At 38.1% G+C, this 14,288-nt stretch overlaps 1 protein-coding gene across 1 annotated transcript in view; it reads right to left on the bottom strand.

Annotated features, from left to right (window-relative positions):
• THSD7A (thrombospondin type 1 domain containing 7A) overlaps positions 1 to 14,288 on the bottom strand; it is a 300,382-nt gene that overhangs the window by 146,279 nt on the left and 139,815 nt on the right. The window contains exons 3-4 of the mRNA XM_004582344.2: positions 5,814 to 6,062; positions 1,738 to 1,919 (exon numbers count right to left, since the gene is read on the bottom strand). Of these exons, the coding sequence (XP_004582401.2) occupies positions 1,738 to 1,919; positions 5,814 to 6,062 (431 nt within the window). The remainder of the gene's footprint in view (positions 1 to 1,737; positions 1,920 to 5,813; positions 6,063 to 14,288) is intronic.

The raw sequence follows: 14,288 nt of genomic DNA on the forward strand, positions 1-14,288 counted from the left end.
GAAGGCTCCCCACCAAAGAAGACTTAAAAGTCCAGTTGCATTCAGAATTCTGACAGATCTGATAGTAATATCCTATAGAACATAATTGACATTCAGTACTAAAATCCGATCTATTTCAAGCAATGAAATTATACTACTCTGAAACGACTGCTATAATAAATCTACCTAAGAGTGTTAAAAATGCAGCCATTAAAGTGGCCAAGAAAATATTAATGTACTAACATTATGGGTTTTATGTTACTTCCTTATAACCTCAAGATACATTAGTAGTAAAATGTACCCCTAGGCTGGATTCTTAAATGAGCTGGCATGCTGTGTGAAGTTAGTGCATACAAAACCATTAAATTTTGGAAGCTGCAAATGCAAAACTTTAAAGTTTTTCTTCCATAAGATACTGGTTATTGGTTTTACTCCTATGTGAGGAGAAGAGAGAAGCCGTTTCTGATTTTACTTTTTAAAACATACATTTTCTGCCCTGGATTTCTTCTCATTCTTGCTCAACTTCCTCCCCTGGATATTCTGTTTGCCTTTCATTTGCTGTCAACTGCGGTTTTCACCCTGTTCTTTTCCAAACATCAGAAAACACTAACATGTCCCGCTTTCTCCTATCCACAACATGCCAAGTGCCACTGGCTCGTTTCTGTTCATGTGACCCAGTCCTCGGTTTTGCTTTCCTTCAGTGTTTGGGATCACTTACATTGTTCCCTCTGCCTACAGTCAAGTGGATCAGGGATGCAAGAGGCACACCTATCCGCAAGCAGCAGAACCAGCATCGCTCTGCTTGACTGTCACTGGGACAAGGATGGGCTTTTCCTGTGGTCCCCTGTGGTTGCACAGACTAAGACATCATAGCTGTTTATGATACCTTTGCCCTCAAGCTGAGGGCATTTTCTTGATGTGAAATTGGTATTAATATTTCTACCCTACCTTATATAGTTTTTGGAAATCTGTTGGTGGCCAATCAATATATGTTGAATGTAAACATAAGTAGTATAAGAAGGACTGCTTACAGCACTGCTTGAAACATTTATATTTAGGCGGTCTTAGGAACTAGCAATGCAATATACAATTGATCTAATAGCAATGAGAATTGTAAAATAACATTCATACATAGTATTATAAAATTTTAGCTCAGGCCATATAGAAATTACTTATTCTTTGCATACATACAGTATGTAGTCTTGAAACTAAAGTTTCAAATAATTTTAAGATATATTTGCCCAACTATAAAAGGAGCAAACAAAAGTTAGTCCTTTTGTTTAAGGATTTCTCTTACTGTATAATTTATATTCTGCATTTATCTCACTTACATTGAAATGGAAAAATGTTCTCTAAACCAGAATTAAACTTATTTTAACATTTTAACTAACTTTTTATGAGCAAGTTTTACTTCTTATGTAAAGAAAACCTTAAACTTTCTAATGTATACTTGTGCATGTATATTGACCCAAGTTTTTAATCTACTTTTATAATAGATTATCCCTACTAATTCTTGATGCGGAAATTGAGTCACGAAAGCACTTGAGTCAAAAAATGGTTAGAGACTAGTCAGTATATCAAATCAAAGATGGGCTTGTACCCAAAGGTTCTCACAGCAATAACTGTGGCTTACTGCTCAGTACCATGGATGCCAAGTGAAAAGGGGAACAGAAACACAACTCCATGTCCCACAAAGCCCTGCATGTATCCCGCCTTATAGGACAAACCATGAGAGTCTGAGAAGAAAGTAAAGGGTACCTTCGCCGTCCCTGCGGGGAGGTGAGGGCGCTGGCTGGTGCTCACTGCTCTGCACGCAGTACACCTCCCGGGTCTGGATGCCGCCCCCGCACAGGGCCGTCTGGTTGCCACGCCTCTTGTCCTGCTGACTGAGCAAAGGGTCCACGCGGCACTCAGTCCATTCTGTGGTTCTCCAGCCATACCTGCATCAATAAACAAGTACACAGAAATGCTGCAGATGGGGCTATATTTACTAAATACACTTTCCTCCCTGCTTATATTTTCCTTACAAAACAAAACAAACAAAAAAACTCCCTCTCTTAGCACCAGCTAGTCGCTGCATGTGTAGTGCAGTCTCGATTTGACCCCTTCCATCCATCCTCAGAAGCATTCCGCTTAAGGGAGAAGTTAAATTCATGGTCATCTTATTCTAATTGCAACTACTTGAAGTCGTTTATAAATATATGAAAGGAGAACATCATGCTGAAAACATGAAATCTCGTGCTCAATTAAGCAAATACCCAGACTCATGCTTTCCCGGTGCTTATAAACAAAGCAAGATTAAATATGAGAATGGCAAACACTCTTAAGTGATGATGAACCCAAACATGTGTTTTGCCATTAGTGAAATGAATGAAAATTGCTCCTTCATATACAATTATAATTGTGTGTTAGGACTAAAATATAGAACAACAATTTAGAGTTTTTGTTTTACTATAAGTCTAGAAACATGTTTCCTACAATGCCAAGTATCCCTGAGCAATGCTGATGAATGATGGAAGGAGCTGACATTTCTAACCAGTGGAGTACAGGAAAGACAATCTAGAATCTTCAACTAAAGCTCCAGTCAAGATTGCAGTGTGAGAGGAATGGAGGAGGATATGCAGTTCAACACGTGCCTCAAGGAGACAGGCAGGGAGCCATCTTCTGATGTCACTAAAGATGGAAAGCAAGAGCATTTCTCCACCAACAGGAGAACGGATACTCTAAAAGCCCAAGGAAAATGGCTCATGTAGCACTTCGTGTCAACTTTACACAGATGCTTCCTCAGTAGATTAATATCCATCTTAGGTAACAGAGGACATGTTAATGGTCATCTCAGTTACACACACACAAAAGGTTAGCTGAATCCTCACGTGTCCAACTTAGATGTCTTCCTTTGTCAGTGATAAAGAGTTGTGACAGTGAAGCTGAGGTTTTGGCCTATTTTCATTTCTAGAAGTGGAGATTCAGGGTTTAGAATTATGGAACCAGGTCATCATGGAAAAGCACCCTTGGATTTGCTCATGAACAAAGGGCAGGAGTTGAGTCCACTGAATGAACACGAGTAACTGAGGGCTGCTTGTAGGGTTGAAGGACCGAGGGACATAGAACCACACAAGTCGATTTTTAGGGAGTAAAAAAATCATTTTTAAAAAAGTGAACAAACATAAAAATGAAGCTTACAATGCTTGCTGTTTATTGAAATTTATTTTTCCTTTAATTAAAAATTTAATTTATGGCTAAATATTGGTTCTGGAAAGATCCTTGACATGGTCTGAATCAACCAAGGATTGAATTAGCTAGCTGGGGGAAAAAATAGTGCATTCCATATGACAACTAAAATTTTATTTGGTAACTACCTTGAGAAGTGTAACTTGGAAGATACTCATGTGCATGTAGCATCCTAGTTTAATAAAAAGCTATTTTTAATTTTAAAACAAGGATTATGGGCCCAGCTCTCTAGCCTAGAGGCTAAGGTCCTGGCTTTGCACGTGCTCGGATCCCATATGGTTGCCAGTTCTAGTTCTGGCAGCTCTGCTTCCCATCCAGCTGCCTGCTTGTGGCCTGGGAAAGCAATTAAGAATAGCTCAATGTCTTGGGACCCTGTAACTGTGTGGGAGACCTAGAGGAGGCTCCAGGCGCCCAGCTTCAGATCAGCACAGCTCCGGCCATTGTGGACACTTGGGGAGTGAATCGACAGATTTTCCCGTCTTTGCTCCTCTCTGTATATCTGACTTTACAATAAGAATACATAAATCTTAAAAAAAAAAAAAAACAAGGATTGCTACATCCATCCCTTTGTTACACATTTCACAAGTATAGAAAAAGAATACTACACATCTCTATTTTGTTTTAAAACAGTTATTTTGTCTTCAGCAACAAAATGACTGCTTTGCTTTGTTTTGTCCATCAAGCAGCATGTTAGCTTTCACAAAGAGCTACATTGTTGCTGTGGCTTAGTTTCCTGGGTTGATATCCCCAGCTTTAGCCAGTCCATGTCAGGGTGCTCATTTCTCCTTGAAAAACACAAAAGATTTCTTGGTTTAGATTTAAACTCAAACCTGCAGCCATCCTCCAATTCTATCACTATTAAATATTTCAGTGAATTTCTCTGAAACTTAAAAGATGATCCCTTGAGGATGAACATTCAAAGCAGAGTCAGAGTCTCTCGGGAGGTATGTTGTAAAGCCAGGGATGTGAAATCAAACAAGTAACTGTTGAGTGAGTAAAATGGTTATATTTTGGTAACAGAATGATGTTCCAATTCAGTTCATCCAAAGAAGTTTTGTGACAGCTATAGTGTTTCCACCATGCAAACCAGTTCCACATTTTAAGAAAAAAAAAATGCTACCCGTGTATTTTGTTTGTATTTTGTTAAGATTTGACTTTCTGAGAGGATAAAGAAGAAAGCACCTCACTGGAAACAGAAGTTGAAGAAATTCAAAGCAGAGAGAATACTCAAGACCCTGGCAGTTCCTTGAGCCTTTTTCTGAGGGCAGCAGGTAACTCCGAAGTGCTATAGAATTAAAGATCTCATTAAACCATCCCTATTTTAGTGACTACCAGTATTAATAATACTATCTGTTTACTTTCCTACCAGTTTGGGAAATTTGAACTGTAACTGTGTTCTTCAATTGTTTTGAATATTCTAAAGAACTTTTCCATAAGGTTTGGGACTCTCTACTGAGAAACCAAGATTCTCCAATTGCCCTATAAATATTCCATCTTTAGACTAATCTGAAGTACTATTATGGCAATATAATTCACAAGAATTTCTTGGACAAAGTATTTTTAAAGAAAAAAATGCTATTGTTCTGTAAAATATTTTAAAAATCAGGTCCAGAGCAGTAGCCTAGCAGGTAAAGTCCTTGCCTTGCACGCACTGGGATCCCATCTTGGCACCAGTACATGTCCCAGTGGCCCTGCTTCCCATCCAGCTCCCTGCTTGTGGCCTGGGAAAGCAGTCGAGGACGGCCCAGCGCCTTGGGACCCAGCACCCATCTGGGAGACCCAGAAGAAGGTCCTGGCTCCCGTCTTCGGATTGGCTCAGCTTCGGCCATTGCAACTACTTGGGGTTTGAATCATCGGACAGAGGACCTTTCTCTCTCTTTCCTTCTCTCTGTATATCTGACTTTTCAATAAAAATAAAAAAAATCTTAAATTTCAGAATTCATGTACTATATTTGAAATCAATGAACATTTCTTGGGTATTGAGCATTTGCAAGGCCTTGTGATACATGTTGGTGACAAATCAAAGAGTCAAAACCTACCAAACCTCAAAATTAACAAGCACAATTTCTTTCCTCAAGGAGCTTAAAGTCTCATTATTTCCATGTAGTATTTAACTCCATTAAATAGGCTTTTTATACATGTGCTTTACTACATCATAATTGGTTGAAAGTCTTCTTTACTTTATAAAGGGCATTAAAAAATAATGGTTAAGGAACCAATTCAACTGCCAGCTGTTATTGCAAAGATGGCATTATTAGATATCAGCCTCAATGAACTGTTCACATCCATACCCAGTGGTGCTGCTGAGTCATCACAAAAGAGATGCATGTGGCATGAAAAATGTATTAACTATCTGTTCTTCTATAGAAAAACTTCACTAACCTCCGTTATAGAAATATAGAAGCATAGAGCAGCTGCTAAGGATTGCAAATGGAGCTCAATGCAGATGTTCTTATTCTGTAAACCATGCAAAAAGAGATTAATGTAAAGGTTTATTTTTTTCATTTTGCATGTCTAAAAGTTACTATTTCTCGATAGCTCAAATCCAACAGTGGACAAGCGGCCCATCCGGGCTCCTGGCACGCCATTTTGTTCTGACTCACGTGGCACAAGCGGCTACTCCGTCTCCGTGAGGCACACAGGGCTCCTTCTCCTCCAGCTCGGGACACTCTTGGTCACTGGCGATGGGAAACTGCCTGATGCTCCGGGTTCGGACACGAGAGCCTGTAGCAGACGCCGTATCGAGGCACGTTTTGGAGCACACAGTCCATTCCGACCACTCAGACACCTGGCACTCTTTGGTCATCACGCAGGACTGGAAGGTCACTGGCAGTTTCTCTTGCTGGCAAAAGCTGTAAAAGAACATTGATGTTCTCGTCACACACAGTCAGCTCAGAACTTGGTGCTCTACACTCCAGAATGAAATCAGCTTGAGCACTTATTATTCCTGCTTGGAGACAGGATTCCAAATTCATTCAAAATACATTAACATTTACAAAGTGTAAAAGAAGACTCAATGCTCATATTTGCATTTCCTTGTAATTTGTGAGAGTTGTTACACTATTAATAGGAAATAGAAAATAAAAGGAAGTAAATGAAGTTAGCTAAAGCTAAGTTTACCAAATTGCTCATTTTACTCATTCCAGATTTGTTTTAATTTAGGAAATGAGAACCAAAGAACTGTTAACATATGCTAATTTCTACTCTGTTTAGTGATTCAAACATGCATGATTAGCTTAATACAATATTGTTTTGACTAGAAAAAAGTAATTTAATTGTGCTTTAACAGTATGTTTAATGCCATTTGAAACTTACGCTGTGACTTACAATTATAAAGTTTACTTAATAAAATACATTACCTTTCATACTTCACTACACAGGAGACATATAGGAACATTAATTATTACATCTTAGGTTTTAGAAATGCACTTCTTGCTTAACAAATATATCATGGAGATATAGCTTTAACACTTATCAATAAGCGGTTCAAACTCTAATTGCAATCTACTTAAATTGAAGGGTATCGGAGTCTTAAATTGCAGTATCTACATATGAAGATGAAGATGACACCATTGTGTCAACAACTGGGGTAATGGATGTACTCTGAGGAGTGTTTCAGGAGGACAAAGCACCCTGTGATGCTTTTTAGTTGAAATCTTAACCAGTGTCAATAACTAATAGTCAGTGTTTTCAAGACACAATCAGTTTCTTGCCTCAACAGAGTCACCCAGTTTAGTGGGATAATACAATGTCATTGTTCATGTGCTATGATCATCTGGGGTGTTCAACCACAGAGACAGGATGATTTTAATGTAATGACTCACATGTAATATTGTACTGGAATGTATGTGAAAACTGTCTTCCAAGGAATGAGTCATTCTGTCAGATGTGAGAGATCTGGGAAATCATTTGAGATGGTAGAAAGAGGGTTCTATGAATGGATTCTGTTTTCCCTGTGACAATAGGAAAGACTAACAGATTCCATTCCTACTCAAACATCAAGTCCTGGCTATTAAATTACACTTTTACAACAACATTAAACATTCTACATAATGTCTGTGATCACCAAATGTCTACTCTTGCACTCAGCAGTTTATTCATGAAAATCAAGGAAAGAACTGAGCAAACGAAGCCCCTATGACTCCTCTTTCACCGAGTTCGACTTGTGAAATTTGACATATTACATTTTAGGAACATTTCTTACCCTTCAAGAGCTTATTTCTGTGCACGTAATACTGTATTATCTTCTACTGAATGAAAGTAGATTATGTTCACATTCCACATGCAAGCAATAGATTAACAATCTCAACTTTTCATGGAAAAGTCAACCATTTGTTAGCTGCTTCGCATGACAATTACCCTGGTAACATGATCAAAGATGAATGCTGACTATGTTAGTAGGTCATTTTTTTTTTTGGAAGACTCCACTGGATACATTGTACATGCAAGCTTTGCATTCAACAAGCAGTGGGATGAAATTTTAATTTGGATTTTCAAGAAACTGAGTCCATTTTCTTAGCCACACTGCCTTGTATCTCACAAGGTCAAGTGGCTATAAATCAGCTTATCAGAACAACAGCATTATTCAGAGTTATTACCAAAGTAGTACTGACACACTGTGAACTGGCCAGCGTCTGTATTCACAGAACCAGGCTGTGTACCAGTGAGGCACTTTGCAAACATGCTGTTAGTCCCAAGGAGGACTTAGCAGGTTTATGAAGGTGCTTAGTTAAACCTGAGACTATAGAGTGTTTTAAAATTATGTCTATGCATAAACTAATGAAGACAGGAAAAGAGGGAAATGATGGGAGGGAAAAGAAGAGAGAAGTGTGGTTATCGTCTTGGAATTTAGAACCTATGAAATACACGATTTGTCTTCATATTAATAAACTTTTGCCTAATGAATGTTCACAATTTTCAACACTGACCCTACATATAGGAAAGTAGCATAAACATAAGAGTAACACTGTGATGATTTTTATGTATGGTATACATATGTAACAGGGATGTTCATACTAAGTGTGCATATATAGACACATACATACATAAGAGATACACTTAGAATGCATAAATGATCTTTTTGGCACTTTTCCCTTACTCTAGACTTTTCAACAAATATGTATATATATTAAGTAACTGCTTAAAACTGGGACTCCAAAGTATAAAGACAAGATTATAGTAATTAAATTGAAAGCATATAATTTTACTTGGGGGAGTGCAGGAGGTCACATGCAGTTGTAAGTTACTATGATGAATTTTAAATTACTAGAATTTGTCATGTGAGATAGATGTAATAAATGTATTTATAAAGAAAAAGCATCCTTTTTTAGTGTATATTCGCTCATGGGTAAAGCACAAAAAATCTTTCTTCGGCCTCAGTGTAAGAAGTTTTTTTTTTTCCAGTAAAGAGTAGAAATAAGAAAGAAAATGAAAAGGTTGTATTAGATACCAGGCAGCTAGTAAGACTTTAGTGTCATGATTTTTAAAATACATGCGTCTTTTTTTTTTTTTGGTCCACCTTTATTGAGATGCAATTTATTTTTCACAGACCAGGAAATTCAGGCTCCTGTCTCCTCAATATGTGTAATCAACAGCTCAGCTAGGATTCAGACTGGACCTTTCTGTTGCTGATTTATATGGATACCAACAAAAGAAATGGCGTTAGGCATTAAAAGCAGTTATATACTACAAGGAAAAGAAAAGTGTTGAATTGTAAGTTCTCATGGATAGTTGAAGAGATTCAAAGAGTGGAAAAGGTCATCACCTATCCTGGACGTTTCTAGCTTTAGAAATTTGTTCACTAGTGATTTCTGAAAGGGAGAATAAAGAATAAGCAGCAAATTTCTGTTAGTTAATTAATGAACTCAACCTAAACATCTCACCCTGGAATGGATATATCAAGGATATATCTAATAGGAAAATTCCAGTATGGAGATGTGTGTGTGTGTGTGTGTGTGTGTGTGTGTGTGAGAGAGAGAGAGAGAGAGAGAGAGAGAGAGAGAGAGAGAAACGCACGCACCCACAAGAGAGAGAGAGACAGAGACAGAGAGAGAGAGAACAGAAAGTGAGAAAGAAGATAAACGGAGGGAATGAGAGAGAGAGAAATGGAGGGAGGAAGAAATCTCTATGTGTATCCATGTAACAGATTTCCAATTTCACAGAAGTTACAACCTTCATGCACTGTAGCTTCTTTCAGCTCAGCATCACTTCCATATGTCCTTATGGTTCACCTGAGTGGCAACCTGAACGCTGTGGTGCTTCTTTGTTTCATTTTGGCTAAACTAAGTCAGCAGATTGTCAGTGGTTACCAAATGACTTGCTCTTTTCTTTCATTCTGGCTGTGGGAAAGTCGACATGAACATAGGGCTTGAGGGATTATGCTTTGGTTCATAATGTTTTCATTGGAAATATGTTCCTCCAGGCAGATAAAGACATGGAGGAGCTAGCTACGCTTCTGCAATACCCGCCTGATAGAAAACACAGTCACTGCGACACTTCCTTCCGTCTGTGTGACAGACTCGGGACAGCAGATGGGGAAGACTGAGTGAAACACAACTTGGATTTCTAGACAAGGGCAGATGATACTTACTATAAGTCAAAGAGTGATCAGATAAATATTTTGTGAAATGAGAACAGTAGAGAGCAAAGTTTAGTAGTTTAAATTCTCTGTTGAAGTCCATTTGTTTAATCTCTCTTTAACTTTTATGTATGCACGTATCTAGCAAGAGTTTTTGTTTTTTCTTGTTCCTAGCAAGGCAAAAATTTAGGATTAAATGTTGGATGTTACCTGGGGCCACTACTTGTAATCCAGGGAAAGCTACGACAGTGATCACAATAATTTGTCATTGTCTCCTTAAGTCCAACTTCGACAATCTAACCTGAGCTTGCGTTCAGGTGCAAGTTGTACCTGTAATCTTGATCTAACCTACAGAATTGCTGCTGTGTAGACCAATACCATTAGCAATAACTGGGAGTCTATTACTCCCAGTTTTTCCTGGCCACACTATCAAATAAAAATCACCTTGAACGATACCGAAGTGATTCATATGCAGTATGAGAAGGACAAATCTACAGCTAATTCCATAACCACTCCAAATATATAAGTCACCTAAAATTAATAGTTGGTAAGTAGATTTAATCAAAATAGCCCTACCAACAACAGAAACAGAGTAGATCACATAAAATGGAATTTAAAAACAAAGATAATGCATGGTTTACAAAATGGGAGAGATCGGGGGAGAAAGCTGTATGAAAAATTTTCACCACTAAGAAGTGCTCTGGGGCCTGGTGCGGTAGCCTAGCAGCTAAAGTTCTCAGCTTGAAGTCGCAGAGAACCTATATGGGCGCCGGTTCTAATCCCAGAGGCCCAGCTTCCCATTTAGATCCCTGCTTGTGGCCTGGGAAAGCAGTTGAGGATGGCTCAAGGCCTTAGGACCCTGCACCCACGTGGGAGACCCAGAAGAGGCTCCTGACTCCTGGCTTTGGATTGCCAAAGCTACGGCCATTGAGGTCACTTGGGGAGTGAATCATTGGACAGAAGATCTTCCTCTCTGTCTCTCCTCCTCTCTGTACATCTAACTTTATAACTTTGTAATTAAAATAAATCTTAAAAAAAAAATAACAAAAAATTAAAAAAAAGAGTGCCCTGACATTTTCCTGACCTAAATAACTGTGTGGCTACAGGAAACTATTTTGTCTCTGGAACAAACTGCTCGTTAAAAGGTTTTTCTCTTTCTCCTCCACTCCAGTCCTCCTGATCTCAATTCCAGTTCTAGCAGTAGTACATGTAATTGCATGTAGATCCGAGTTGGAGTAACTTTGGGAAACACCTGTTATATTTTTCTGCCACATGTTACAGTTTTCTGCCTTTACAGTCCAGGAAATGTTGCTTGAGTGTCTATCAAGATATGGTCATAGGTCACCACAACTTTTAGGGGCATGCAATGAACTTAGCGTGGATACTGAGAGTGAGGACTACAGAAACTTTTTAAGAAAGAAAGTTGCTGCAACATTCAGGCACATGCTCAGTGGACCCACCTGATGAACACGGTATAGGCCAGTTTAGTTCATCCTGAGGTCCACGAGGAGGGCGGCATAAATTCTATTGTAGTACTGTACAGTAGGTGCACGATGTTATTGTGGAGATAAGACATAAAAATGGCTAGAACGAGTAAAATGTATTCTTTATATGTGAAGCTTTACCACATAAAGCTTGAGTGGCTCTATACTGACGGAACTGGCTGATCAATAATCAACAATATGTGACAGCTCACTCCCAAACCCACTCACTACCAAGTTCCTTCATGAAGTTTATTATATTATAATGAGCTCATAAAACTTTTCAGAAATAGAACCATTTTGGCACTTCTGGAATATATTAACTATAAATAGAATTCAAAGCAATATGTCTTTTCAGTCCCTGTGGAATTCTTACTGAACTAAAGAACATGTTTCTCCTAAATAATTCAGTAGTACTACCAAGATTATAGGGCAATTTACCATACAATAGTTATTACTTGAAATCTTTATAATATCAACAATCCTTTTCAATATTTGTAATGTAATCCAACAATATTTCATGTTCGAGTTAGATCAAAATATTTGCTGCTTGTGTAAAGCAAAATATATTTGTAGGATTCTGTGTTCTGTTAGAAGAGCTTAGTCACAGATTTGATTAATTTCTCCCCAAAATGAAGCAGTTATTCTAGTGCTGGATAGCAAAATACAAGTATAATGAGACTTAAATCACATGTGGAATATTAATTCAACTGTATAGCCTAATTTAGAAAAAAACAGTGACATTTTTTGAGATTGACACATTTTTCACATGCTAATGTAGGGAACAGTTTTGCCTGTAATTCTATCTGTTATGATTCCACAGATTTTATTTTTAAACTACATTCATAGATTTAATGCTTGCAAATATTGCTAGTGGGATATATGCTTTTCCCTATGAATCCAAGAATTTTATTTTTCAGTACTAATGAGCAAACCAGGAGGATTTTCTGGTTTCACAAACTCCCAAATATGTATCAAGAGAGAAGATGATGAATGCCCTGCTCAGAGTCAAGACACTCCAGACATTTCTAAATTGCCACTCTTGGGCTTCACAAGCCTCATTAGGCAGTCATCACATTGTCTGACAACTTTTTATATGGTGAAATTACATTTTACTAAAATACCAGTAAGGTCCTTCCCTTCAATAAAATTCTATAACTTTCATTTCCTAACTTAACCACTCTAAGTATTTTCAGATTCAGTGCTGGAAAATGATGTCTCCTACTTTTAACTATGTTCAAATTTCACATTTTCCCCTTAAAGATGACATTTAACTTCCTGTAGTATTTATTTATTCATTTAAAAACATGAAAATTCTCAGTGAATTTTAACATCTGAATGCAGCACAAAATTTAGTAAATGACAGGCAGCAATTCTTATGGAAGCAAAATGCATGCACATTAAAAACATTTTCCTTATAAAGACAGAGAACTTTTCCTTGCTTTGATATTGGAATTATTTTATTGAGCTGCAGCGGAACATTGCCAAATGGTGTCACCTGTCAGCTGGAGTGTTCATATTCTCCCTGTTAAAGCTGAGGGCTGCATGGCTGGTCAGCAGCTGAGTGGGAGACTATCAGCATGGAATGTACTTAGTAATGGGCTAAACAGCTGTGGCAAGGAGGCCTCCCTGGTAGAGCCTGGGCTTAGCTTCTCTCTCTCACAGTGAATGCTTCCTTCTCACCCATGCTGTCCCATGCAGCCAACCAGTGAAACGTCATGGCACAAACCCAAATTCACAAGTGAAAACTCTACAGTACCTCAGGAGGCAGAGTCAAAATGACTCACCAGACTTTAAAAGGGATGCCGTATAGCCACCTTGATTTCGCAGTTCTTTGTAGTAATAGGCATTTTTCAGCATTAAGGAATTTTTGCTGACAAAGAAATCTGTGTTGAAAACTTGGATTAAACAAAGAGAATAGGAAATTGTAGCCACAGGGATATTTTAAGTATCAATTACTTAAAAGAAGAATTACAAAGTGTCAAGTCAAACATTGATTTAACTGTCACATACTGTTTTTTTATGGCAAATGAAACTGAGAAACTAAGTCTAATACATCAATGTTAACAGATTGAGGTTAAAGGTAAACCACTTTGGGGCAGTCATAATGAATTGGAAATCCTTCTCTATGCTAAGACATTGGATTCCATTAATGTCCATTTGGTCTGAACAATTCTTCATAGCTTGGACAACTGAGAAATCCAGATGACTATCTATTGGGCTGGGGTTGGATGTCAGTTGATATCCCCATTTTGTCTATCAAAGTGTTCAGGATCAAGTCTGGTTCTATTTCCAAATCCAGCTTCCTGCTAATTCACAACCAGGAAGGCAGCAGATTATAGTTCAAGTACTTCAATTCCTATTGCCCATGTGGACAAGTTATACTGGGTTCCTTGCTTCCAATCTTGGCTTATTGCAACCCTGGTTGTTGTGGGTACTTAGGGACTTTGGCCTAAGTACGATAGCTCTGTGTCCAAGTTAAAAAAAATAATAATTGATATGGAACTTATTCACAAAATATATTACATGAAACTTTATTGTAAAACAGTGCCTCTCTTCTTACTTTGTATCTCCAACTTCAGGATTTTACCTTGGTATCCTCCTCTTTGAACTTCCATACTCAGATAGACACCCATAACCAGGATTTTATATCTATGTAATTTTGCAGTAAGTTGAACAAAACTCTGATATAGAATATTTGTTCCAATCATCCAGTGGTCTCTACTTCCACCTCTGAGTCCTGAACCAAGGACTGTGGGTACCATTACAGGACTGAATGGACAAATCACCTTTTTTCTTGATTCTCACCCACCATCTTGCACTGCTGACAAAACCATCTTATGAGAAATTTATACTCAGCCCACAAATCTACTCAAGAATCTACAATGGTTATCACAGTCTTGTACATCCAGTGTGAATCCTTCTGCCTGACATTAATGGTTCTTCACACATACTCATCGTCTCACAGACAGGGAGTTACGGCATCCTTGCATTTGTTGACACCTTCCGATTGCCCTCTT

This window comes from Ochotona princeps, chromosome 20, assembly GCF_030435755.1.
Source record: "Ochotona princeps isolate mOchPri1 chromosome 20, mOchPri1.hap1, whole genome shotgun sequence".
NCBI classification, from domain to species: domain Eukaryota; kingdom Metazoa; phylum Chordata; class Mammalia; order Lagomorpha; family Ochotonidae; genus Ochotona; species Ochotona princeps.